A 25,631-nucleotide genomic window follows, 5' to 3' on the forward strand; every position below is an offset into this window, starting at 1 on the left:
GACTCATTGTTTGCTCTTCGTCTCTCTCTGCGCACAGTCAAAGAAAACACAATCTGCAATCACAAGGGAGGTTTCCTGATCCATTTGTGGGCGGCAAGTTTTACATCTGCTCTCACACAGACCTGCAACTAACTCTGAGTTGGGTTAACTGCTTTGAAAAGGTATCACAGTATTTCATACTGGGAAGTTAAAGGCAGCAGAATAATCCTCAACACAAAACTGCACTAGGCCCAATTTTCATTTATTACTCCAGCTTTGGAAAGAATTGAGTTTTCAAATGTGATCTTCTCTATATCTGTTAGAGACAAATTCTGATCATAAGATTATCAATAACATATTTTATTTAATATGAAGTGCAAATGTGAAGTGAATTGTGTTCATTATGCCAAACACTGATGGCTGCATGACACAAAGTCTAGCGCAATAAATATCAATGCTCTTTTCACTGTTAATCTCATCACATTTGCACTCCGCTGCTTGTCCAACATGATTACTTCATTTGATTCATTCACAGACAAAATATTTTAGAAAACTCACATTCCTGTTGAATAAAAAATACAAAATGATTCTGAAAAAATCTATAATGAGAATGAAACATTTCCTGTTTCTATATGATCAGTATAATACCAAATCAACTATATGACTAACTGCAAAATGACACATGTAGCTACAATATAGCTATCCGAGTATTAGCTATCATCATCAAACTACTGCAAACTGTAGTTAGGCTAAGTGCTAGTTCTTCAAAGTGAAACTACCAGACTAGACTTCTAAAAACTGAACATTTGCTGTTCTAATAAAATATTGGGGTTGACATGCTTATCAATCAAATTGCATAAAAATACAAACAAATACATTGAAAAGGTCAATACAAATATTTATTTTATTTTTTATTTTTTACAAATGTGACTTTGACAGAGCTGCTGTGATTTTACATTTTCTGTTGTATAAAAGAAGACAGGGACAACTTAAGACTCATGACTTGCCAGCTGCAGGACATATCTTTTCTTCATTATATTCCCTTTCTTTCTCTTTTCTCCTCTTTCTTTCTATCTCTCTCTCTCTCTCACACACACACACACTTGAAAACTTGACATGTACGCTGAGCAGATCCTAAATATGTATAACTGAGGCACATGTGTAGTCAATAAGTATTTACAACCATCAACACTCCTAAACAGTCCTAAACAAAACTACACCGTCAGTGACCACAGTAACACTTGTGTAAATATAAATTTACAACATGACATGCCTCGCACATACAGAAGATCTAAAAAATACAGATCAAATATTCATAGAAATGAACAGTTTGACAGATGCACAGGGCAGCTCCTGTTCCAGTAGTGGTAGATAGATGGCAGTACTGCGACACTTGAGTTTCCACAGACAGAATACTGACAGCAGAAATACTGACACTGGGTTGAGCTAATTTACACTAAATTATTAGTTTTCTAACACTTGTTTAAACACTTGCCAGCATGATTTAAGTGCCCATTCATTTTAGATAGGGATTTTATTTCAGAGAGAAAGTTCAATCTGTCGAAACAGCTCCTGAAATGTGGATTTAACTATACATTTATATATTTAATGCATTGTCTTATGCAGCTGAGAACCTCATGGCTCAGTCTGTTTCACTCGGCTGATTGGATCTATGGTATGCAGAGAGGTGCCGTAATAACACGCCCTCTTCATGGTGAATTAAGACCCAAATCAGGGGCATATGTTCGGAAACTAAAGGCTACAGTTAAATTTCAGTCACATGAACCGCATAGCCATCCAAACATTAAGTCCCTCTACTGGACTACAAAAAGATCAGTGTACACTGCACGCACTTAACTGTACAGATGCAAACATAATGACTAGTCAGATGTGTTCATTCACAATCTATTGGCTAGACCGTCTGTATTCAGCTGTACTGTGTTTGGCATTTACTTCCAGATACTCCAGTGATTTGTCTGACATTTACGCACATGTCCTCAGCTATTTACAGTCCAGTTATCTCCACAAATACAGCACAGACAGACAAGTTAAAAAAATCATTCAAACCAAGCACAGTTTTGATATAAAAGTGTGGAGGGTTACAGTATATTCACATATAAATACTGTACATACATCTGTAATACAGGACAGTTAAATAATCATTGCTAAGACTGAAAAAGAGCAGTTTGGTTAAAAGGGTTCAGTTTATATCAAATGTCCTGGTCACTATAGTAACGCTAAGGAGAAAGAGGGAGACAAGCTGAGAAAGACAGACCCCGGGTGTATATTATACTTCAAAACACACACACACACACACACACACACACACACACACACACACACACACACTTTTGCATCCTAAATCATGATCTCTCCCATGCAGGCACACACTGGCACATGCAGATAAAGGAAGAGGAACATCTGTGAGGGTCATCTGAGGTGCATAGAGGAATACCTGAACTGTGTTCTGCAAATGTCAGGACAGAGAAATCCAAGCATATTCCCTCCTATTTTCTGTCTTTTATTGTCTTTCGTGTCTCCCGGGACAACGACATGGTCACGAAGATACTCTATGTGAGAAAATAACATAAAATTAAGTACAAAAAACAGTACAAAAAGCTTTTTTTTGTGTGAAAAATTCAGTCAGATAATCCTAACAGCCCTGCAAGTCCAGATCAGCAGCACTCGTCCGCTCGGTCTGTTAAACTGAGGTTTCTGATTGAAGCAGCAGTATAAACTTATGAGACTTGGGGTCGATGTACTCCTCAGTCAGTCGGATGTAAGGGATGCTCTTGACGGTAACGGCTAAGTTAAAGTCCAGACACCTCAGCAGGAACTCTGACCCCTCCTTTACACCATTGGTGACAGAAGCCTCGCTGACCAAAGTCCACTGATCAGCCATCCAGCGCTCGGGGCCGTACTGCAGGGTGGGACCAGGGGCCAGGTAGGCCTCGAGGAAGGCCTGAGCAAACACAAACAGTCAATGATTCTACAATATTCACCAAGACAATCAGTTTACAGCGGCCTGATGTTCAGGTGTTTGTTTTAAACCTATTGGATGGTTTACAAGATATTCCCAGTTCATTACAACATGGGTGGGTCTTATTTGCTTAGTTTTGGTCAACACTCCTAACTGCAAAAACACATCATTAATTACTATGTGAATTGTTGAGATCTGGGGCATATGGCAACAGCACTAAGCAACAGTTAGACGAGGTAAAAAACAAGTTGCCAGATGCTGATGTTGCCTGAGGAGTGTTGCAGGCGAAAATAGCTCCAGATCCAAGCCTTTTGTGTGTTCTTCAAACCATTGAGTGCTGTGTGTTCAAAATATCTAGAATATACCATTTTCTCACCTTTCTGCATGTGACAACTCCAAGTCTTTTTTTCTGTCAACCCCCAGGCTGGTGACATATTATTACCAACAATTAACAACCATTACAGACCAACCAAGCTGTTTTACACTGACCTGCCAATTCTGCTGCAGTTGTGCACAGTTTTTTTTTGTGTGTCATGAGGGATAATTAGTAACATTTTGGTGGTTAATTTACATATTTTAACTTCAAATAAAGTGGTTTAAATACAGTTCAAAACAGGTATGCTCGTCCAAGTCAACTGAACTATTTGCTGAGGTGACAACAGCTTATGAACTGTGATAACAGCGCTGCAAAAACAAGAAAAAAAAAAAGAAAACAGACACCACAGTATTAAGATGTTTTGTGTATTTGGAGTTTGGATAATCAGATCAAAGTGTTTGCTTGTATGCAGCTTGTGTGATCTCAACGCACTCATGTTGGTTGCCCTGTTGGACTTAGTTGTGGCAACGACATTGTGTTCCCTGCCAGCCCCCTAGGCTGGTTTCACAATGATAGACTTTGACTATGGCTTTAATATAACAGACGTATAAATTCATCGGTTGCACAAAGCAGTTTAAGTCTTGACTATCTTAAATCGGACTGTGGTACAATGAATTCTGGGTAAATCAACTTTTTTTCAAAAATAAATAAAATGGCCGACTGAGTCAACGCATCCAACCGCTCATCTCTGTTTACCCTCAGCAGAAAATGTTGGTCTACTGGAAGAATTCAACAGCTACATGGACGTTTTACTTGGGAAATTAACAATAAGTGTAAGGATAAGTTTAAAATTGCAGCGACTGCAAACAGTGTCAATCCCCCACAAAGAAATAAATGTTTGAAAGAAGAAAATACAGGAGGAAGACCACAAGAAAAGCTTAAAGACATGGGCGATAAACGGTGGACGAGAGAGCGGAGTACGCGGGGTCAACAGCGGCCACTGAGTGACAGCCAAGAGAACACAGGTAACATTAGGCCAATAATGTCTCTTGTGATTGTTTGAATGACAGGAGTAAAAAGAAAAAAGTTTTACTTTAAGATGGTAGTTGTGGTATGCTAACGGTTGAGCCGGTAGCTAGCTGCTAGCGATTTAACGATACAGCCTAATGTGCAAGCTACCGGCAAGTTAACTGTCAACAAACGCTACAACTTGGCCTTCAGAATAAAGTAGTGCTGTCGGTGTTTATTTTTCTTAGCGACCCTATCTTTGGACGGTCTGGATGAGAGCAGAGGAGGAGAAGCAGTCACTGCGGTCTCTAAAAACTCTTTCCCTTCGCATTGCTCTTTTCATAATAATGTTAGCAAACCACAAATTATGAGCCATGTTTTGTTGTATTTTGTTGTTGGGTGCTACTGGCCAGCACAGGTGTCACTGATTGTTACCATGGTAACATTAGTCTTAGACCTGAGTTAGCCTGGGGGTTAAGGTGTCTAATCTTTTTTGTGAAACAATCTTACTTGCATTAGACTGGTCTATGAGCTAAATTAAGGCCGGTCTAAGGCCGCTACACATGGCTGACCGAATTAAATCCAAGTAACTAATATTTGCCTTCAGAGTGACTTCTGGGTCTGCACCAATCTACTTGAACTCAATCACACAGGCTTATGCTCCTTCTCATGAAGTGTAAGCCTGTGTTCCTCCAAGGAATGTCGGCTGGCATTGCCATCCCTGCACACAAGGCAACCGCAGTCCAGACTGTTTTTGTCTGTGTTTCCCAAATGGTGGAACAAGCTACCGAAGGCTATCAGAGCAGGGGCTTTGGATAAAAGTGTCTGTCAAATATAATGTAATGTAAAGTGGCTTAAAATATTTACAACTCATCCATTCTTATTAGAATTCAGTTATGACAGTATTAAAGTATCGAAATTCAAACTGACCTTTGGGCTCATGTTATTGACGAGGCAGAAAGCCAAGTGCTTCTGGATGCTCTCCATGCTGTGGCAGTGCTGCCTCCTGGTTGTGCGGAGGTACTTCTGCAGGGCACGTGCCATAGAGGGAAATATTGCCAGAGCAGCTTCACGCACATCCATAATGTCAGAGGGGGCCGCACGCTCATCCTCTTTCTTCATCCGCCGGACGTGAGTGAAGGCCTCTTCTACAGCAACCACAAGCCTGACAAAGCAGGAGCTTACCGTCAGCTGTCGAGCTTACTGCTTTTAATCCATACTGTTCAATAAGTGACACATACCGCATGTACCAGCACAACTGCCCGTTTCAGACATGGGATACATAATATAGATGGCTTTGCCCATCATCTGTCAAAGTAATGGCTTTTTGTCATACATACATAGGTGTTCATAAATATTCCTACATTTGTCTCTGCTTCTCACTTGTAAATCACTAAATGAATTGTCATCAATTTAATCATATATTAGACAGTGAATTCTGCTGCCTTTTTTGTATGTGTTACAAACATAGAATTGCATCATGTTAAGGTGAAACTCTTTTTGCTGAATATTTAGTTTTAAATTAATGCAGCTGGGCACAAATGAAAATTGTAGACAAGTCAAATTATCTTTGTACAAGGGTTTTTTTTTCAGTTCTTCTGACCTGAACCATTGAGCGAGAAACATTGGGTTATTTATAGTATTTCCTGGATTATTAAACCAATTTCATGTGCTTTGTGCATAATAGATGATAATTAAATGATAAATTTACAATGCTCTTGAGGCAAACTAAAAAGTGCATTCAGTCTCTCATTGTATTTAGAATTATGCTGCTGTAGCTTTTGTGTTAATCTGACAGCATTTAATTCACACTTGTCTCGAGCTGATGGAAGAAATACAGTAATGCTTGAAACACTGTCGTTCTAACTTGTATGTGAAAGCAACTTATTCACACATAGACCGACATGTGAAATTGCAGTCATATTTACAGTATTTCCTGAGGTGCATGTCTGAAAGAGCCTATAGATAAATAATTCACCCTTTGACATGCTTTAATTTCCTCCATGCGACTCACCTGGCTCTACGTTTGCGGACTCTTCTCTCGTAGTCGGCCTCCTCGTAGTACAGCTCATTGTGGGCGCTGTCTTTGCGTTTGGCGGCAGCTGTAACCATCGCCCGTGACTGATTCCCATTACCAGGCTGAGCCCCTGCCGCGTTCCCTGGGGCTGCACCAAAAGGAGAGGACAGAGGCAAATTGGGTATATCAGTTTGAGCTGGAAGAAATGGTACCTGACCCCACCAGCCTCTGATTAATGGGCTGTTTCTCAATCTGAAGCATGGAAAGAAAAGGTCACATTGGAGGACAGCTAAGATCTAACACATCACTGGAGGTGTAAAAGAACTGTAAATCAAACAACTTGGTCACTATTTCCCCCATTTTGTGCTCCACAGACTTTTGAGAAAGATTTAAGGACTCTGTGTGCTATTCTTCGTAACTTATCTGGGGCATCCTGCCAGATCATGTGTCTCAGTCACAGAGAATGTTAATTATAGCACTGAGAAAAGAGGTAATTTCCACTGGAAGCATGCACATTTTTCCACAGAAACCTTTTTCACTGGGCGTGTAGGGGGTGGGGTGGATTAGATATTCATCATTTTACACTTCAAAGGCCATAGTTCTTGTCTGATCTGTGAATTTACTGATTTGTGTGACAAACTCATAAAGCTAATGGAGCTTGTACAGCAGTATATTACAGTTCCTGGGGTTTCATTGTAGGGGAGTAAGAGCTGGTCCATATTCATGAAGATCAGCACAGTTTGGGGGAGGTTATAGAGAGTAAACGCTGCAGGTCAGGTAAGGATATAAATCATTAATAATCTAATCTGCATGTTTGTGTGTGTGTGTGTGTGTGTGTGTGTGTGTGTGTGTGTGTGTGTGTGTGCAGGTGAGATGGAGACATTGAGTGTAGTAATAAAACATGGATGAAAACCACCTAAGTATATACTGTGGAAAGAATGTTGGATAATTTGCACAGGGAGCATTGTAAATATTTTCCACTGAAAATATGAGTAAACATTAGTGTCTTTAACTTCCTGGCCTACATATTCATGCCATGAGAAAAGTGACTGTGAATGACTGAATGAGAAAGAGGGTGGTGGGTGGGAGGGGGTTGAAGTGAGTGAAAAAATGAAATGGGAAGAGGGGGAGGTGGGGGAGCAAGAGCGAGCAGAGCTGGAGACGGGGCTGAGCGGGAGGAAGGAGAGATGTGGGAGTATGTGTGAAATGAGCGTTACTCTGATGAATTATTTAAGGCTTGAAATTCCACAGCCCTCTAGAGGCCTTTCCGCTGCACTTTGATAGTGAAGGGGGTGGGGTGGGTGGGTAGGAGGTGCTATGAGGACACCATATCCCCATACTGCATCCCTGCCATAGATCATCAAATCCATTGTACTCTATAGGTCGGGGATTGAGGGGTGGTGAGCGGAGGACCCTTTTCACTACAGGACAAGGTGCAATATGTGGCAGTACAGGATGTGTGCAGGGAAGCAATATATCAAGAGTTGGTGTATGTGTGTGCAGTAGAGTGCTTTCTGAAGATGCAATATATACATTATGTGAGGGACGGAGGCTTTAGAGTGCTGTAAAGAGGGAGTCAACTGAACCGTGAAATTAGCAGCTTCCTGTGATTAAGTGCTGTGCAGAGTGATGTTGAAGACTTTTATCTGTACTTACTGTCCAAAAGGTATGTTCTCAGTTTGTTTTTAAAAGCTGCTTGCAGATAGGATGGAGATGGAGGTAAAAAACATCACAAGAGAGCGGAAGACATAGTAAAGAAAGACTCTGACTATGGCTTAGATCGAACTAATAATCAGACTTCAGTTATGTGAGGGACATCAACTGAAACGTTACATAATATGGGAGGGAATTATAGGGACAGATGCGGCGACTAACCGTCCACGTTGTAGACCTTTAACCCGGCCAGGTGTTTGGCAGCCCGGTGCTTCGAGGCAGAGAGAAGTGCTGGGTTATGGAGTGGAAAATCTCTGTAGTAATACTCCAAAATGGACAGAGCAGCCCTCTGAATGCTGTGCAAGATGAGACAGGTAGAAAGTGGAGACTCAGAGACAGTAGGATTAAGACAAACAAAAGGTTCTGTTGATTCTTTTGATCTGCTTTTGTATGTTGCCTGTTAAAGCCTGATGAAAATTTCTTTGTGATTAAAATGTTTCTTCAGGTAAAATATTGCATTGCACTTCTTTTATTGGATCAAAATGGATGCAGCAGAATCAGAGATATTCTCTTTCTCATTCCACACATTCTTCAAAACCTAGCACCTGCATTATCCACAATGCAACTCGACTGCTGACAGTTCGGTCTGAGATTTTGGGTGCATTATGTCAGAAGCTGCGAATGTAGCCTCAAGCGGAGATAAGGAGCGGGCTGCAGAGGTGTGGCAAGCTCTCTTCTTTCAACTTCCACACCCCCAGTTTTTTTTTCCCTTTCAAACTTGTAGTCCTCAGCCCCAATTTATCAGAGTTCACACGTTTCCGTCTAAACCCACAAAAGGGTGTGTGAAATAGGTGCAGTTCCCCTTTAAATTATTGGAAGCTGTTGATACAATGTGTATAGTCTGTTTCTGCCTCCTGTGCAGGTCTTAACTTCCTGTTTACTATGTGCAATTTCATTCTAAATCACGGCAAGAACAAGACAAGTATAAGTCAATTTTAAATCCATTACGTTTTTAGCCGCATCACACAAATCTTATCTAATTATCGCTGTTGTTTCCTTATGCTGTCGTTCTCACACGCTTGTCCAAAGCACAAACAAAGGAAAACAGCCATAGGATGAATGTCTGTGTCCGGCACTTTCTCATCCCTCCCCCCAGATTCTTAGAATAACCCGCCTTGAGCAAACTAGACAAGGAGACTGATGAGTAACTCAATTACTGCCTGTGCCAGTCTTCCCTGTGGACATGGGCCTCCAATTACACACATACTTCAATGGTAGAGTGTAAAGACTGACCAAGTGACACTGTGTGTATCTCAGTGTGCACTGTACAGAGAGGTCATATTTACACGTAAAAGTACAGGCTTATTTGACATCCTCATCGGTTTCTTCAGGAAATTCATATATAGAATGATAATAGACAAGGTAATTACAGCAAGTGAGCATTTATACCTGAGCTGTCCTATGTTGTAGTGACGTGTTTCCCCGTCTGTGGAGCGGATGACACACACGCTGTAGCAGGGCTGGAGCTGGCGGAGCTCCAGCAGCACCACGGCCAGGTAGTGGACAAACAGCTGGGAGTCCACGAGGGACACCGCAAACTGGACGATACCATGGTAGTCCTCATCCTGCTTGGACCACATCACATGTTTAATGAGAGCGTTCACTGCTGTTGGATGAAAACTTTTAATTTTATTAACTCAAATTACCACTGAGATGAAAAATGTTCTCTGTTTTCAAAACAGTCATGAGGCAGTGACAATAACAGTTAGATACAAACAACAGATGACATAAAATATGTCACAAATTAGATTGAACCAAAACACAATTATAATAGATAAAACATTTAATTGGAATGGTTATTCATTTCAACCTCCTAAAATTACATTTTGAAAACAATCCCAAAGCTATCAAACAATAAAAAACTCCATCTTGTGATTTACACTTGTATCACCAAGTCCTTCTTATATACATACACAGCACAATGTACGATGGATGGATGGATGGATGGATGGATATATGCTTGTGTGTGCGAAAAAAAAGTCAGAATAAGCTTAATGAAAAATAAATTTGAGGACAATCATTTGTTGATTCCGATTGGTTGTGCATTATTTTCAGATCGCAGCTTTGATACATCAGCCTCAGCATTGTTTAAAATGAATGCCTTAAACTCTTGATTGAATTACAAAAAATATAATTTCAAACCTAGAATAGCAGTAATTTAAAACAAATGTTTTGTAAAGAATGACAGAGGGTACATATAATCTTTATAGCCATAACGACAGTCTCAAACCCACCTGTGCATCGAGGATCCGGACTCCATAGAAGAGCCAATAAGACATGGTGAGCAGGAGCGTGAGTGTAGTGAGGAAGGCACGGTACACGCACACCCTGGGCAGGCTGGCGCGACCCGGTCGGAGAAACAAGGCCCAAATGGCCACTAGGAGGATGAGCAGCTTGAAGGAGATGGAGAGGAAGAGGCCCTCGCAGGCTGCACCACAAGCCTGCAGTCTGTCGGGCCACATTACAGCTGGAAGAAGCAAGAAGACCAGGGGCGTCGCCAGCACCAGCAGCCCCACACATGAGCCCACAGCTAGGGGAAGATAGCGACGGAAGCCTTGGGTCCTGTCCTGTATTCCCTTCCCCAGTCCAACCACTTCCTCCTGGGAAACACTCAGCTCTGAGGTGCCTGTCACTGCGGTGGTGGTTTCGCCCCAGTTATCATCCTGAAAGGGGAAACGGAAAGAAAGGTGAAGGAAAGGTGGGGTTTTTTTTTCTCGATTATCTGTGTTGGAGCTTAGTGGGTCACTTCGCTCAAATTTAAAACGCAAACAACAAACAAAAGATAAAAAAAACAGATTTTTGACAGAAACTTGTGACAGACATGTAGCATATGGTGGGTTTATCAGAACTTTTTTTGTGGTTCCGAATACCAAAACAGTGAGCTGAAAGATGCTCTGGAGAGCGGAGGGGAACTGCAGATTTGGATAAGTTTCTGTGGATCTGTTTCTATGGCTGATACCTTTCACATTTCATATATTCTTTTGATTCATTGTTGATGCAAAAATATTGCTCAGTGCAGCTCTAAATGTGTTTTGTTTTTTTCAAATAAAGCTGAGCCAAATATCTCAAAACCTGCAGGGTCAATAAAACCCATTAGAAAAATAGACTAACCAGAGTAAAGTTCATCAGAAAGTAGCAAATTAACTGGTAAATAGAAACTTGAATCACACAGACAATAATGCTTCCATTCTTCTATTTTACTCCCTTCTTTGCATGATGCACAGCACATTCTTCATGCTATTTAGAGACATTTGATTTTCTTGGAGTTTTGCCTCATTATGACAAGCCTTCAAAGTCCCATTGAAGTAATATAGGATGACAAGATGGGATGTGGAGTAATGCTCACTTTGGCAGGAAGCTGCACATGCTGACATATGAAGGCACACACACACACACACACACACACACACACATACACATTCACATACACACACACACAAACACTGAACCGCAACAACTGAAGCTTTCCAAGCCCATCATTGCAAATTAGAGTCACATTTTTTTCTTCCTTGCCAGCAGGGTAATTTTAAGCATAAATCTTTTCAACAAAGAGACACAGGGAGAATAAATTAATGACAAGTCTGTTCTAAAGAGGCATTTATTTTTTTTTTGTGGGCCTGCCATTAATTCATGTAATTAGCCATTCATTGTCCCCCAGAGTGTCACTGTATTGTGCATATCTCCAACTACAACCATTGACAGGAGTGTCAGCTGCAGTGAGAGGGATGAGGGATAAAAAATGACAAGCTGAACAGAATAAGCCTTTATGGCTTCACACACACACACCCCTAAGCAACCTGAAATGAACCTGCAGGGAAACGACAATCACATTATTTTTCACCTGCCTGTATCCCACTCTAAAATGTGCTATTTTGGGCCATTTAAAAGTTACTTTAAACATTTACAGATAAAGTTGACCCTGCTGCTATTTGTGGAATGTGAACTATGAACTCAACATTGAATTTGCATATTTCCAATCACGAAAATGCAACATAAATATGAATTCTGCCCCTATTACTGTTCACAGCCAATTAACTGAGCCGTGCAGGAGGAGCAGATGCCAACAGAAGCCAGAAGATGAATGAGAGGAGGAGACGCAGGGAAAGTGAGAGAGGGGGATGGCAGCGATGAGAGTGTAAGATAGCAACGGGGGTATCCGTCTGCCAGAGTAATGTATGAAGCCAGAGGTCAGCTTCGTTAAGTGTAACGTCAGCTCCATTTACTGTCCAGTCTCATTTTTATTCAGCTCACATCTTTCCTCTTTTGCTCCTTTTTCTCTCTTAAGCCAACTCTCTTTAACAGGGTCCCAACCTTTTAGAACAGTATCTGTAAACTGTGTGCCATTCCACACCTCAATAGACGCTAATTAGTTCTTTGGAAAACCGGGGGCCGGATAAATTTGAAAATGCTTCCTTTTCTCCCCACAATAGATTGATGTTTTTTCTCACTCAAAATCTGAAATCTGAAAATACGTCCTTGGGTTTTTGGTCAGACTGGATATAATGAAGCTTTTACAAAATTTTAAATCAATGTAGCCGATTACATGGTATAGGTATGGTAATTACACCTTTATCTATGACTATTTCACGACATGACTTCACATTCATAAGTTACTGATGTCCTGAGTTCATCAGCATCCTGTAGCTGAATTATTGTTTGGCAGATAAACAGTTATCATTAATGAACTTGATCGTATTGGTATTTTATGCTTTTGCTTCTGTTTTTTGACGACAGAAACAGAAAAAGATTCATTTGAGTGCAACTAAACTGAGTTTGGCAGCATCAAACGAACAGCTCAACATTATAGGGAAATATGCCTCCTCACTTCATTGGCAAGATTTTGATGAGAAGACTGATACCACACTTATGGCTGTGCGATAAATACAAAGCTGGAGCCAGCAGCCTGTTAGCTTAGCTTCGCAAGACTGGAGAACAGCTTGGAACCGCTAACTCCTCTCACTATTTAACACATTACATCTCCTTTGTTTCATTTGTACACAAATCAAAGTGTAAAAATGACAATTTTTGTTTTTATGACTTGTTTTTTGTGAGAGTTTTTGTTGGCTGGGTGCAGTGACTTCTCCCTGGTGTCTCTGATTGTTGTCTGGCGACTAAACTATTCCGAGTTAAGCAGCTGCTGGTTGTAGCTTCGCATTGAACAGATAGACACAGTATGAGACAACCGACTCATCTAGTGCTCTGCAAGAAAGCGTGTGAAAATGTTTCTGATGATGTCGAATTCTTCCCTTTAAATACTTCACGGAGAGCAGAAGGGGACACATCACAGGATTAACTAGCTCAGACTCAGCAGAGAAACCAGACTGTCTGTGCCACTCCTCACCAGATGTTGGCTATGAGGCACAGTTTTATTGCTTGTGGACTGAGAGAGAATAAAGAGATTTACTTTATGTTATTTTCCTGTCGTATTTGTGTGGTAACAACCTCAAAACATTAGTGTGGATGCAAATAGCTTGCATCTATTTTATTTCAACTACATTTTTTTTTTCCTACAGTTCACTTAAACATATGCACCCTAATAGCTCATCAGCCTCTATTTGAATGTGCGATCTGAATATTTCAGTCTCACACACAGTCTCTCTGCCAAGGTGTTTATAAAGCCAGACTTTTATACAGACAAGGTTTCATGCTAATGTCTCATTTAGTGGAGGAAGACAGTGTATCATTGACTGAGCTAATAGACTGTTAAAAGCAGCCATTAAGTCTCGGTGGATTAATCCCCAAGATTAACGCTGCACTAATCAGACCTGATCTCTATATACTGTAAAGTGAGGGGAAAGTGTAAATAACTGAGAGAATGAAACAGAGGAGGGTTGCAGGAGAGGGAGAGAGAGGGAGCAGTGCGTCGGCTGCCCACTTGCTTGGCAGTCTTTTCCTCTGGCAGAGGGTGAATATGGATTATGCTTAGGCCTGTTCCACCATCACAAAGCACAACAATACAACAACATACTGATTAGCACTGCTCACAGAGACTCACACATAACAGTCTGCCAGCCAGAAAACACAATGGCTGAGCCCCACTGGCCTGGGTGGAGGTTAGACTGACACTAACATGTTGGTTTGTTTGCGCTGGTGTTGGTGAGGGTATTAGTGTCAGTGTGTGTGTGTGTGTGTGTGTTTGTGTTAAAATGAGTCATAGGACCTGTGAGACAAGACAGGTTTCATTCAATTTACTCCATTCCTTTGATTGTGGTGGTTAGCTGTGACTAGGTGTTTTTACACCCATATAAATAAGCTGAGCAAAGTGTGGAATGCCAAAACAAGGATATGTGCTCCTCACCATACGCTTTGCTGTTGCTAGAGCTAACGTGAGGAAATTGAAGCTGCTGCCTTCTGGCACAAAGTCACAGTGTCTAAGTCTCACAAAGCAGCGTGGACAGTCTCAGTAACAGATTTGGCACTCGCTCTATGACTCACACACACACACACACACACATGCACAGAAGCTGTGGTGCAAGAGCGTATCCTTATGTCATAGGCATGCGTGTAAACATAGAGGATTATTCATATCAGCTTTCCTCAAAGTGGCGTTTGGCTGGATACTAAGGCTAATCTCAGTCTGTGAGAATGTCTGTCTGCATGTTTCGAAAAGATCTGCTCCAAAAAAAAAAAAAAGCACTGGCAGGAGTGAAGTTTTGGTAATGGTGGTGATGGTAACTGTGGTGCGCTGGTGTGCCATTTGGACACATTAGTCTGGAGGGCTAATGCAGTACAATGGCAGATTACCTTACACTGCCGACAATGGATGTAAGCTACAAGCTGACAATCACATGACAGCGTGGAATGTGGCTGCCCAGACAGAAGGGGATGCTGAGCATAGACGGCAAAATAGGTCAGACCTCAGAGTGTTAGAAAGTCTGGCTGAAAACATGTCCAAATCCTAATCACATTAAATAATACTATCAGTGTGGGGAAGTACACCTTTTTGCAGGCGACTCGTACTCAGGCCCTCTACATACACGCACTTCTTCTCTCTCTCTCGCTCTCTCTTACACATAAACTAACAGTAAATACTCTCCTCTTACTATAGATTTCAAGTAGGTCAGAGAGCCTGTGACGGCAGCCTTGGGCAGAGTTCCCTCTAGAGAAGGATATCTATAACTCTTTTTTTTTTCCTCCTCTAAATGTCTGTCTGCATCTCACCATGTTTTCTTTACCTTTCATTGCATTCATTACCTGACCCCTCTGCATTGAAAAGTAGTCTGACATTTTGAAAAATACACTTCTTCGCTTTCTTGAAGATAGATGCCACCATTATTTCTGTCTGCTGAATATGAATTTCCCCTAGGGGATAAGAAAAGTATCTATCTATCTATCTATCTATCTATCTATGAAGCTGGAATTTAGAATATATGGAAGTTAGCTTAGCATAGCAGAATGAAAGTAGTATTGATCTTCTCATCCACCTACTTCTTTAAACAGTGATCACAATATTGGACTGCATCCTAAATCCCTGTACAGTTGACGTAGTTAAAGATCCACTCTGCCTTTGAGCTGTGTTATCACAGCATTTCGCTTCCCTGTGCCAACTTAAAACCTAGTTTGCTCGCAGAGCTCAGCAAAATCAGCTTTATGCGATGACTGGTACCAATTTGCTCTGCTTTAAAGCTATCAGGCCTGACAGTTATACCCAGTATCACACACACACACACACACACACACACACACAGCATTGTCTGTACAAATCCGTTCGGGCATACAAGAGGGATGCTAATCCTGTGACCTATTTGATCCCTTGTCACCATTGTTATTATGTGTCAGGCGCTGAGGCAATGCGTAGCCAGCTGTGTGAGGATGAGTTTATAAGGTCGGGGTGTGGAGTTCATAGCTGGATTACTGGGCCTTCTGATTTCCTCTACAGGAATGTGATTACTGCAAAGACTGTTTGAAACTATGCCTCTCAAAAACACACAGCCTGCGTTTGTTCACAGGTTACTCCGGTCTGCACTGTGCTGTCTTCAGTATCAATACCTGGGCTTCATCGCCAGGATCTACCGCTGGTGTGGGTTCTCCGGGCAGCGGCTCTCCGTTGTGAACAGGGGAGTCCTGGGATGGTGTGTCGGGGGGGTTGATGACAACAGACCTCTCAGAGCGACTGCTGTCTTTGCTGCTGCTGGCCTTGTGCCGCTCACGGCTTCGATCCCTGGGAAACAAACACAAGAATGAGAGAAATATAGACACATAAACATAAATATAAGATCGTAACCCTAATGTTCCAATATACTAACTAGTGATTATTTTTTTGATTAATTGTTTTGCTCATCTAATGTTGGAAAAAAAAATACCACACAAACACAGTAAAAGTTTGAAGTGGGAGTTCAAATCCCCATAATTAATCATTTCAGGTATATATTCATGCAAACAAGCAAAACACATACACAACTAAAGATAAAACATTAAGTATATAAGTTGATTGTAAGAATTTTGATATTTGAATCATTGTTTAAATATTGTTAGAAATAAAGATGCCAAAAAAAAAAAAAAAAAACTCTGGGTCCAGCATCTCAAATGTTTCATCATTTACCAACATTTTATAGATCAAATGATTAATCAACAAAATCAAGAAAATAATGGACAGATTGATAATGAAAATAATTGCCACAGCCCTTCATGGCAAAAAGCTGGTGGGAAGGGAAGACTACGAATATTCCAGCAGACAATCACAGGAATGGGGAATGGATAGGACGTAAATCAAATGCTTCTCTCATCTGCAGAATAGACAGTAGAGTAAATCACTGAAATAGGTTAGAGCCACTCATCTGTGACGACCCTAATCCATGAGCTCTGTCTGTCTCAATCTCTTGCTTGCTCCCGCTCTGTCTCTCTCTTAGTCTCTCATCTCATTTATCTGGCTACGACTAACATGCTGCCCGCCCGAACAGAGGGCAAACACAACAAACTCAATATGCACCGAAGGTTAAAAAAAAAAAAACAAAGCAAAGGGGCAACAGATGATCCAGCAAAAACAACAAAAAGGGAGGGATAGACAGGTACAGTGGGGGAGCAGACACATCAGATGGAGAGGCAGACAGACAGGAAACATACCCATGTCGGTTTGATCTCCCGGAGCGGCTGGAGTGATAGGAGTAGCCCGAGTGGGTCGACTCAGTGTCCATTCCAAACGCAGGTCAGAGGCGGTGATTGGGCAGGGGGGATGAGGAGAGAGTCGTCGCGTGGCAGAGAGGGTAAGTTGGCAGCAATGCTCAGGAGGAGGAATGGGTTGCTATAGAGACGAGCCTCAGGAATCCACGATGGCTGACTACTACCCCAGAGAGCTGCTTTAGTAGCCACATTGACCTGAGAGATGGAGAAATAGGAAGGTATGAGAGGGAACAAATCATGCATCAGATAGAGTATAACAGCCAGGCTACCAGCTGACACATTTCAAGACTTTGCTGATTCTTACCATTCAACGCGTTTCCAAGGAGAACAGAACGACCAGTGATCGAAATATCAGCGTAACCAACCAACCATGTTTATTACAACTGCTCTGTATTGTAGGGCTGGTAAGGAAGGTAGATACATAAAATGATCAATTATTAATGTATGGGCCAGGCAGGTTTATTCTTGTCTACCTCTGTATAATGCGTGTTCCTATAACAGCGGTAAGACTGATAATGAGTGGATAATCTTCGGTGTCCCCAGAGTCGGTTCTGAACTTGGCAAAACTACATATTCATTACATATAAGACAAACTTTATTTGGAAACACTGCCTTCATGCCAGAATGTAGCCTACACTTCTCAAATTAATTATGTCTGTTTTTTTGTTTTTTTAATGTGACTTCATCTTGATGCTGCCACGTTGGCCAGGTCTCTCTTGTAAAAGGAATAATGAATCTCAGGAGACTTCTTGGTTAAATATAGTGAGGGTAAATAAAAACTAAACCAAATAAAATTCTTAGTCGAGAAAACCTACAAGAGCTTCAGGGAGAAAACAGAGGCCAGAGCAACCAGTTTCAAACAGCACTATTAGAAGAGGTGACAGGAAATGCCATATTGGAAACAATACGATATCTACTTTTACAAGATGCTAATAGATTGATAGACTGGGCTGCTGTTTGGATTTTGGAAATCTCATGTAAAGGAAATTTTCATTTTATGATTTGGATTTTTCATTTATTCTAAAAGTCTAAAACCAGTGGACTGAACTCACTTATATATAATATACCCAGCAAGCATATGTTTTTCATTCCTACCAGTTTGCTAAAATCTAAAAATGGACAAAACAGTAAAATAAAATTAAAGTAAATGAAAAACAAAATCTGTGATAGCTATGGTTCAGTATGGTTCATAAAAATTCAACTAAATAGTTGAAAATGAATTCTCAGGTTTGTATCCACATGAACCGCCTCTCCATCCTGTTGATGTGTTCCGACTGAGAACACCAGACTCACTTCCTGGGCCTTAATGCATGCTGTGTGATGCACGAGGATGTCTTCTTGCTTCATCATGCATGACCATTCATTTAGACCTTAATCTACACCCTGTCCACCTGCCAATCACCAAACCCCGGCCCAGTTTCCTTTCACTTACTGGGATTATACTCCCCTCATTGTTTACAGGCTATTTGTTATCTCTGCAGCCAGTGGTGCATACAAACACTAAATTAGCCCATTCAGCATATTAGGATGTGAATCCACACAGCAGCATAGACATCATTTTGTGGAAGTGACGGTTGGAAGAAGCTACACTGCAATGTAGCTGATTTCCATTAAGATGATATGAGTGTTTTTCTTTCCCTTCATTACCGATTGAGGGAAATGTGGCTGATGCATATGAGAACCCACAGATTTTCCATTAAGGATTTTTATATAATGCATATCTTTTACATAGTATCACTGCCAGAACCTATAGTATTACTCATGTAGGACAAATGCTAGAATTTGTATTATCTCACAGATCTGTAGCATCCAGGTATAAAAAGATGCTGTAGTGACAGAAAGCCCACTTTCTCTGAGAGTGAGTATGACATCATTCTCCACTGATGCAATTGCTTGTGCTATTAAAAGCAAGGGAGCATAGTGCTGAAAAAGATGGAGCTGCAGATATGCAGGACGTCAATGAATAATGCACTTGCAACACAGTAGAACATAGCACTCATAGCATCAAAGCTGATGTCGCAGCATCAAATTTTAAACACAAACCAGAGTTTTGACAGAGGACAGTCATATCTCTCATCTATAACCCACATCCAGAGCGTCCACTGTTGCCTTGGCAACACCGGAGGCAGGAGGCCCCATCTCGAAGCAATAATCAATCACCCCTGCTGAGAGTAAATTTGCGTGATACACTTATGTGTGTGTGCCTGAGTGAGAGAGTGAGGTGGTGGTGGTGGGGGGGCACAGGGAGGGGGCACAAAGAGCAAACAATGGCCTCTCATCACACCCAGTACCAGTATGGTTAAATGAATGAGGCTATGATTTGAATAAAAGCTGTTAACCCCCTGAGTGCTGATCTCTGAACGTGTGGCAGTGGTATGTGGGCCAAGATGATCCCCCTGAGAAGCCACTCATCCACGAGACGAGCATGAAGAGGCCTAGTGAACCAGGCCATGTGGAAAATCGCAGCCACGGGGTAAGAAAAACTATCAGTTACAAACCAACGGATAACTATGAATAAAGCATGCGGGAATAACAACGCGGATCAGAGATCTGCTGCAGCCCCCCTTTTTTTTTACTGTTAGTTGACCCATCCAAAAGATTCTGTCGCTCCTCTGTAAGGGAGTCTGTGCAGGAAATATATTGTCTGGTGAAGCGTAGTGGCATCGCTGTAGACAGTTCTGGTTGGCTGCACAGAGAAAGAGATTCATGAGGGCAGAAAGTGACACTAATGTAAAACAAACTCATTAATGTGTTTGTTTAGCGGATGGAGGTTGTCGCGCAGTGGGGGCTACTGTAATCGCACGTGGACAAACTCAATGGTACAGGCTCATGTAGAAGTATGGATTCATTTTTAAATTTTATTTGTTATGTATAGGAGAGAGGCACTATTGCAACAAATATGTGTGATTATCTGTAGGGAGAGCTGCAACATCTGATAGGTCAGATTCTTTGCAGCATTTTTTCCCCCTGCTGACCTAACTCATCACTTAATAATGATCCTGAGAATGTGGGATTGTATTGCAGTGTCCTGCAGGGGCATGTGACCTCCAAACTGGGCAGAGAAAAAGAGGTGTGGAATTTGAGATTGCATCGAAGTGTGATGCAGCGTTATCACCCTAAATGGCACAGATCAGCCCCATAGCTCATCTAGAGAGAACATGCTGAGGCCTGGTTACCATGGCATCTGTGCCCGCCCTCACACCCATTAGCCCTTGTGCCTTTCCTTCCCTCCTTCATGTGTGCCCTGCCCTGGTGGCATCATGCCAAAATCTGCCAGATGCAGCAGCTGTCTGTCTGCTCTGTTATTTCCTTTATCAGTTGTTTCACAATTTAAAAGCAGTCTACAAATTTTCCATCTACTGCACAAAATATACAAATGAAAATATTTTAGGGCAGCAACTAATGACTATTTTCATTATCAATTAAACTGATATTCTCTATTTTGGTCTACAAAATGTGAAAATGGACACCGCAGTCTTTTTCAAATTGCTTGTTTTGTCCAACCAATGTCCACAAACTTTCATATTCCAATTGTTGCCAGTTCATGTTCTGTCGATCAACTAATCAATTCATTGAGCAATTATTTCAGCTGTATATCAATTTTGTGCAATTAAACATAAAATACCTTCTTTAAGAGCAAAAATAGAACATATAATGCAGAAGCACACACAAGTAACATAGTCCAATAAGCTGGTTAAAACCTCTCTGAAATAAAATAAAGGTTGACACCCACTGTTATTAAAAGTGATAGTAATCTCCAGTCCAGTCACGGATGTCAGATAACCCAGAGGAGCAGATGCTGATTAACATATAGCATCGCTGACTGAATCAAATAACACAAACTGAGCCAAAGATGCAAAGATGCGAAACCCCCATGGAAACAGCCTTTTAAAAAAAAAAAAAAAAAAAAAACTTATTTCAGTGACCTCACCACCAGGACACATGATGTAATTACATACTTGTTTCCTGTGTATTTTCCTTTCATTGTTTGCTGTCACAAATCTGACATTGGATTCCTGGCACAAACACATTTGTTGGGGTATGTGCTGAGATGCTAAACCTGTGACCTTTGAGTGACTGGATAGACTCTCAATCACTCCAACCCTGCTGTTCTTACACACACACACGCACACACACACACACACGCATGCACGCACACCCACAGAGTAAGAGGAGAAAGTTAAGACCTGACACAGTTCTCTGGAATGCAAACTTAGTCCCCTCTGAGCTGCTCATGTGGAACTAAGTAAAAGTAGAGTAGAGCAGGGAGAGGGAGCGAGGTTATACCGGGTGGGAGGGTTGTGGAAGAGATACCTCAGTACATTCCTACTGTAAGAGCAGTGCTTCCATGTCACTACTGTACACTAACCCTACAACGCATCACGCTTTACACCGTGCTATCCCAGCTTTGCAGGATCCTAATGCTCCTCTGTAGCCTGGAGGGAGCTGAAAGGTGGCTCCATTTCTCATTACACCTCTCTGACTCTGCCCTGCCAGCCAGAAAACACACTTTAAAAAGAGAACAATGACAAAAGCACTGCCAACAACACTTTCTTTTGATCATTCATGGCAAGAATGGCTTCCAGGGGCTGACTAATCTAGCCTATTGAAGGCGTTCCCATACCTCACAGCGTCCTTTCAGCCTCTCCACACATCACCTATCAGCACTCCTCAATAATACATGGTAGTATGTTCCGCACAGTTTCACTGCAGCATCATGCCTCTGACTGAGGGACACTGTGAAAGAGACGACACCGATAGTGTCACACGTGAAACGTCTTCAGCCATAGTAACACCTCATCCAGCTGTGCACAGTGTGCTGTCCAGAAAGCTGCTGCTGCTGCTGCTGCTGCCGATGGCGACACACTGAAACGCCCTTTATTTTATAGGCTCCTGAGTCTGAGAGGCAGAGAGAGCAAGGCATGTGGCGTTACTTCTCTATTACACAGCTGCAGTTTCGGTTACAATAGATCTCGTTTCAAGTCGCATCCGGAAGCCAATTACCCACAGTGGGACATATAAGCGAGCATCACCTGAAATAATACATGCATTCTGTTGGTTCAGTATATTCTTTTACACATGAGAGGTACTGGAGCAGATATAAAGCAATAGGTTAACCTCCACATTAATGTAGGTTAGGAGGAGCACAGACTAAAGGTGTCTGGTTTGAAGGAAACCATTTTTCCCCAACGACGACAGCATTGAACTTCATCAGTAATTCCTCTGTGGGGTTGTGTCTCAGGCTTTTTGGCCAGGATATAGCCGGTGTAATGAACACAGCATCGCGATTACATTTCTTTAAACCTACCTCTTTCCTCAGATGTGTGTCATATTCCCTCACTTGCGCCTCGGTGTGAGTCTGCCGACGCTGGAGCTGCTGCGGCTGCTGCTGTGAGGCGAGACTGTAGTGAACTGAGAGGCAGCTCCCTCATACGAGCCTGGCCATTGTGATAAGCAGGACCAGAGAGAGGAGAGGAAGGCAGCATGGAGGTACAATCCACTCCAAGTGCACTAAAAAGATTATTTTCAGCCGTAGCCCACAAGAGGTCGTGCTTTAGAGCTGCTTTGTACAGGAGCGTCAACGAGGTGAAGTTGGTAGCCTGTATCTGCCCTGTCAAGTTAAAGACACCTGTCCAATCAAGTAAAAAAAAAGTGTAGCCTGTTTCTTCACTTGCATGATTAACATTCGTTTTGCAAAGTGATGTATGTGCATAGAAGGCTGTTTTCACATGCATCTGCAGAAAGAGGGGAGTTTCCCTATATGCACCTTGAATCTGCCTTTGATTTTTCTGACATTACATCACTGGTTTAGAAGCCACTGGTCCAGTGTGAAACTTACAGAGGGTGTGATGTGGAAACTCGGAGCCTTCAGTGCACCTACACAGTGAAACAGTTATCTTGTGTCCAACAGTTAAACTTCTGACATGAAAAATATTTGATTGTCCTGCACAATCACAAAACCTACTCAATTTTTCAACAAGGGAAAGGGAGTAAATGCGTTTTTAAGAATTTGAACTTTATCAAACTTTATTTGCTGAAATACCTTGTCAAACACTTATTATCATGCAAAGACATATAAAAGCCTGTGGTTTTTCATTACATAATAAGATCAAAGAAATATCCAAAAATATCCACCCACAATCATTCCACTAACCTATACTGAAATCATCAGGTATGCTTGTGAAAAACGGTTGAGGCTGGATTACCAACCAGGCAACTCCCAGGGGCCCCAAAAGCCCCATGTTCACAGATAAGGACTCTAAGAGGGGTCTTACATAAATATCTGATTATGTGTGAAAATCTAGTTTTAAGATCTTCATTATTTCAGCTGAATCTGAAATAATGAAGGTCCATATTCCTGAATTATTTTTTGTGTAATCTTATTACCACACACACACACACACACATACAATAGGGCCACATATGCCAGCATAAGAATATAAGAGAGAGAATATACAAGAAATGCCACAGTGGTAACAGGCTGCAAGAAAAAAAAAAGTTCAAGAAATGTTTGCAACATTTTATTTACTGTCAGCATCAAGAACAACAACAAAGGCGACAGCAACGATAACATCAGTAATACACAATATAGAAGTGTTGAGTTTTAAAGTTTCTTCTTGACCTCAAAACAAATTCAGCTGTTCTGTCCGGGCACTTCTTTCTAAATTTGAACACCTGCAATTGAATGACAATACATTTGCTGATAAAGCTGATGTGATATGATTGAAGAACAGTAACTCAATGCAAATAAAGCAGCTTTTTCAATTAATCAAGGCACACACACAGAAAATAGGCTTAATCAGTTATGGCACCTGTGACGCCAGGTGAAATCAAGTAAAGATCTTGTGCAAAAAAGAAAAAAAAAATACTGTCATGATACAGATACATATGTCCATACAAGCAACACTCCTTTCAAAATATATACCAAGCATATAAAAGAAGTGGATATGAACTTTTTACAGTTAGATTTCCCTCTATGAAACTCCATCAGAGGGCAGTGTTGCTCCTTCCAAACACTGTCTTACGAGTCTTTTCCCAATTGAAGATTATATCTGCAGGAAGGACGTTTAGAGAAGGAATGTCCAGAAAAACATCAAACCACAGCTCCGAACCTGTTCACACATGAAAGTAAATTTAACTTAAAGAAAAAATTCAATAATTTCCAGACACTATGGTGTAAAAAAGAGCTGTAGGCAGACTTAAATAGCCCACAGTTCCAGTGAAGTTTTAGTATTTTACCCATATTGGCTAAAAATAAAAAGCTATGTATGGGCCTAATAACATTCCCTGCCCCATTTATCTTAAAATATGATGTTAGGTTCGGCGTCTCTCCTTCTATTCCCTAACATACTCAGTGAGTAGATCAGTGTGTAGTGTGTGTAATGTGCAGTGTGTAGACAAAAGGCTGTCACTCTTACTGCTGGAGTGGACATGAACAATACCCAGAGCCCCCTGGGCCACATTACACCGCAGAGACTCGCATAAAGGGACGAGAGAAATAGCGCAGACAGCCTCTGACTAATGGAGATAAAAGGCAAGGAGACAAACGGGACTTCACATTCACAGCCTGATCTCATACGATATAAAAGGCATCTTTTGGTGATGTGGAAAGACAGGGCAGTATGTCAAAACACTGAGGAAAACCTCAAATGTTCAATGATTTATTTATTCTTTTTATTTTACTATAAATTATGTATGATCTATTTTAACTAAATGAAATGATAAAGAAAGTAGGCCAGTTGTGCTAAACATTGTTGAAGATAATTAAAAAAAGCTTTAACAGCAGGTTCCCTTACAAGGTTACCCTTGTTGTGGTGCTGCTACATTCATATCTTACACAAAACATTTTCACCTTAATCCAGAAAACACTGAACCAAAACTTTAGATATGATTGTAGTTTCTCTGTTCTGTCCCACTTGTATTTAGAAATAGACTTTTACTGTTTGCTGCTGACAGTACGATAGTATAGCCAGTGTTGGAAACAATTCTAAAATGTGTATTTGGCCTGTTACTGCCACACACTAACATAAAATAAAGCTTTAAGAGACACAGAACCTAAAATATAATGTCCCGTGGTTCTAAGAGATACCATGACCTGGATTCTTCTTCTTCTTCGTTCACATTAATGTCTTATTTGTATGTGTGCATGTGTGTGCTTGTGTGTGTGTGCGTATGTCTGTGTGTGTGCGTGTGTGTGTGTGCGTATGTCTGTGTGTGTATGTGTCTGTGTGTGTGTGTGTGCCCCCAGAGAGGAGGCAGATGGATGGCAACGGCCATCATATGGATGTTGTGGTTTGTCTGGTGAAACACCTGCCCCATCCAGAGGGAGAAAAACCCTCCCCCAAGCAAAAGCTAAAGCCCTCAACAAATAAGTAAATAAATAAAAATAAAAATCTCAAATAAAAATGCTTTTAGAAGACACATTTTAAGATGAAATCTAAAAAGGCCTTGAAATCAGCCTCTGCAAAACCAAAACCTAATGGCTTCGGAGATATTGT

General features: G+C 41.3%; 1 protein-coding gene across 1 annotated transcript; it reads right to left on the reverse strand.

Annotated features, from left to right (window-relative positions):
* Positions 1-856: 856 nt before the first annotated feature.
* LOC111662063 (vang-like protein 1) lies at positions 857-22,588 on the reverse strand. Its single transcript, XM_023415809.2, has 9 exons — positions 22,442-22,588; positions 17,077-17,328; positions 16,003-16,174; positions 10,248-10,676; positions 9,403-9,578; positions 8,176-8,309; positions 6,298-6,448; positions 5,214-5,448; positions 857-2,941 (listed from the first exon to the last, which is right to left on the reverse strand). Exons 2-9 carry the CDS (start codon positions 17,145-17,147, stop codon positions 2,681-2,683), a joined length of 1,629 nt encoding a protein of 542 aa, XP_023271577.1. The 5' UTR covers positions 17,148-17,328; positions 22,442-22,588; the 3' UTR covers positions 857-2,680.
* Positions 22,589-25,631: the final 3,043 nt, after the last annotated feature.

This window comes from Seriola lalandi, unplaced genomic scaffold (genome assembly GCF_002814215.2).
Source record: "Seriola lalandi dorsalis isolate HSWRI2012SDOR001 ecotype SW California unplaced genomic scaffold, Sedor1 jcf7180002054559, whole genome shotgun sequence".
Lineage (NCBI taxonomy): Eukaryota > Metazoa > Chordata > Actinopteri > Carangiformes > Carangidae > Seriola > Seriola lalandi.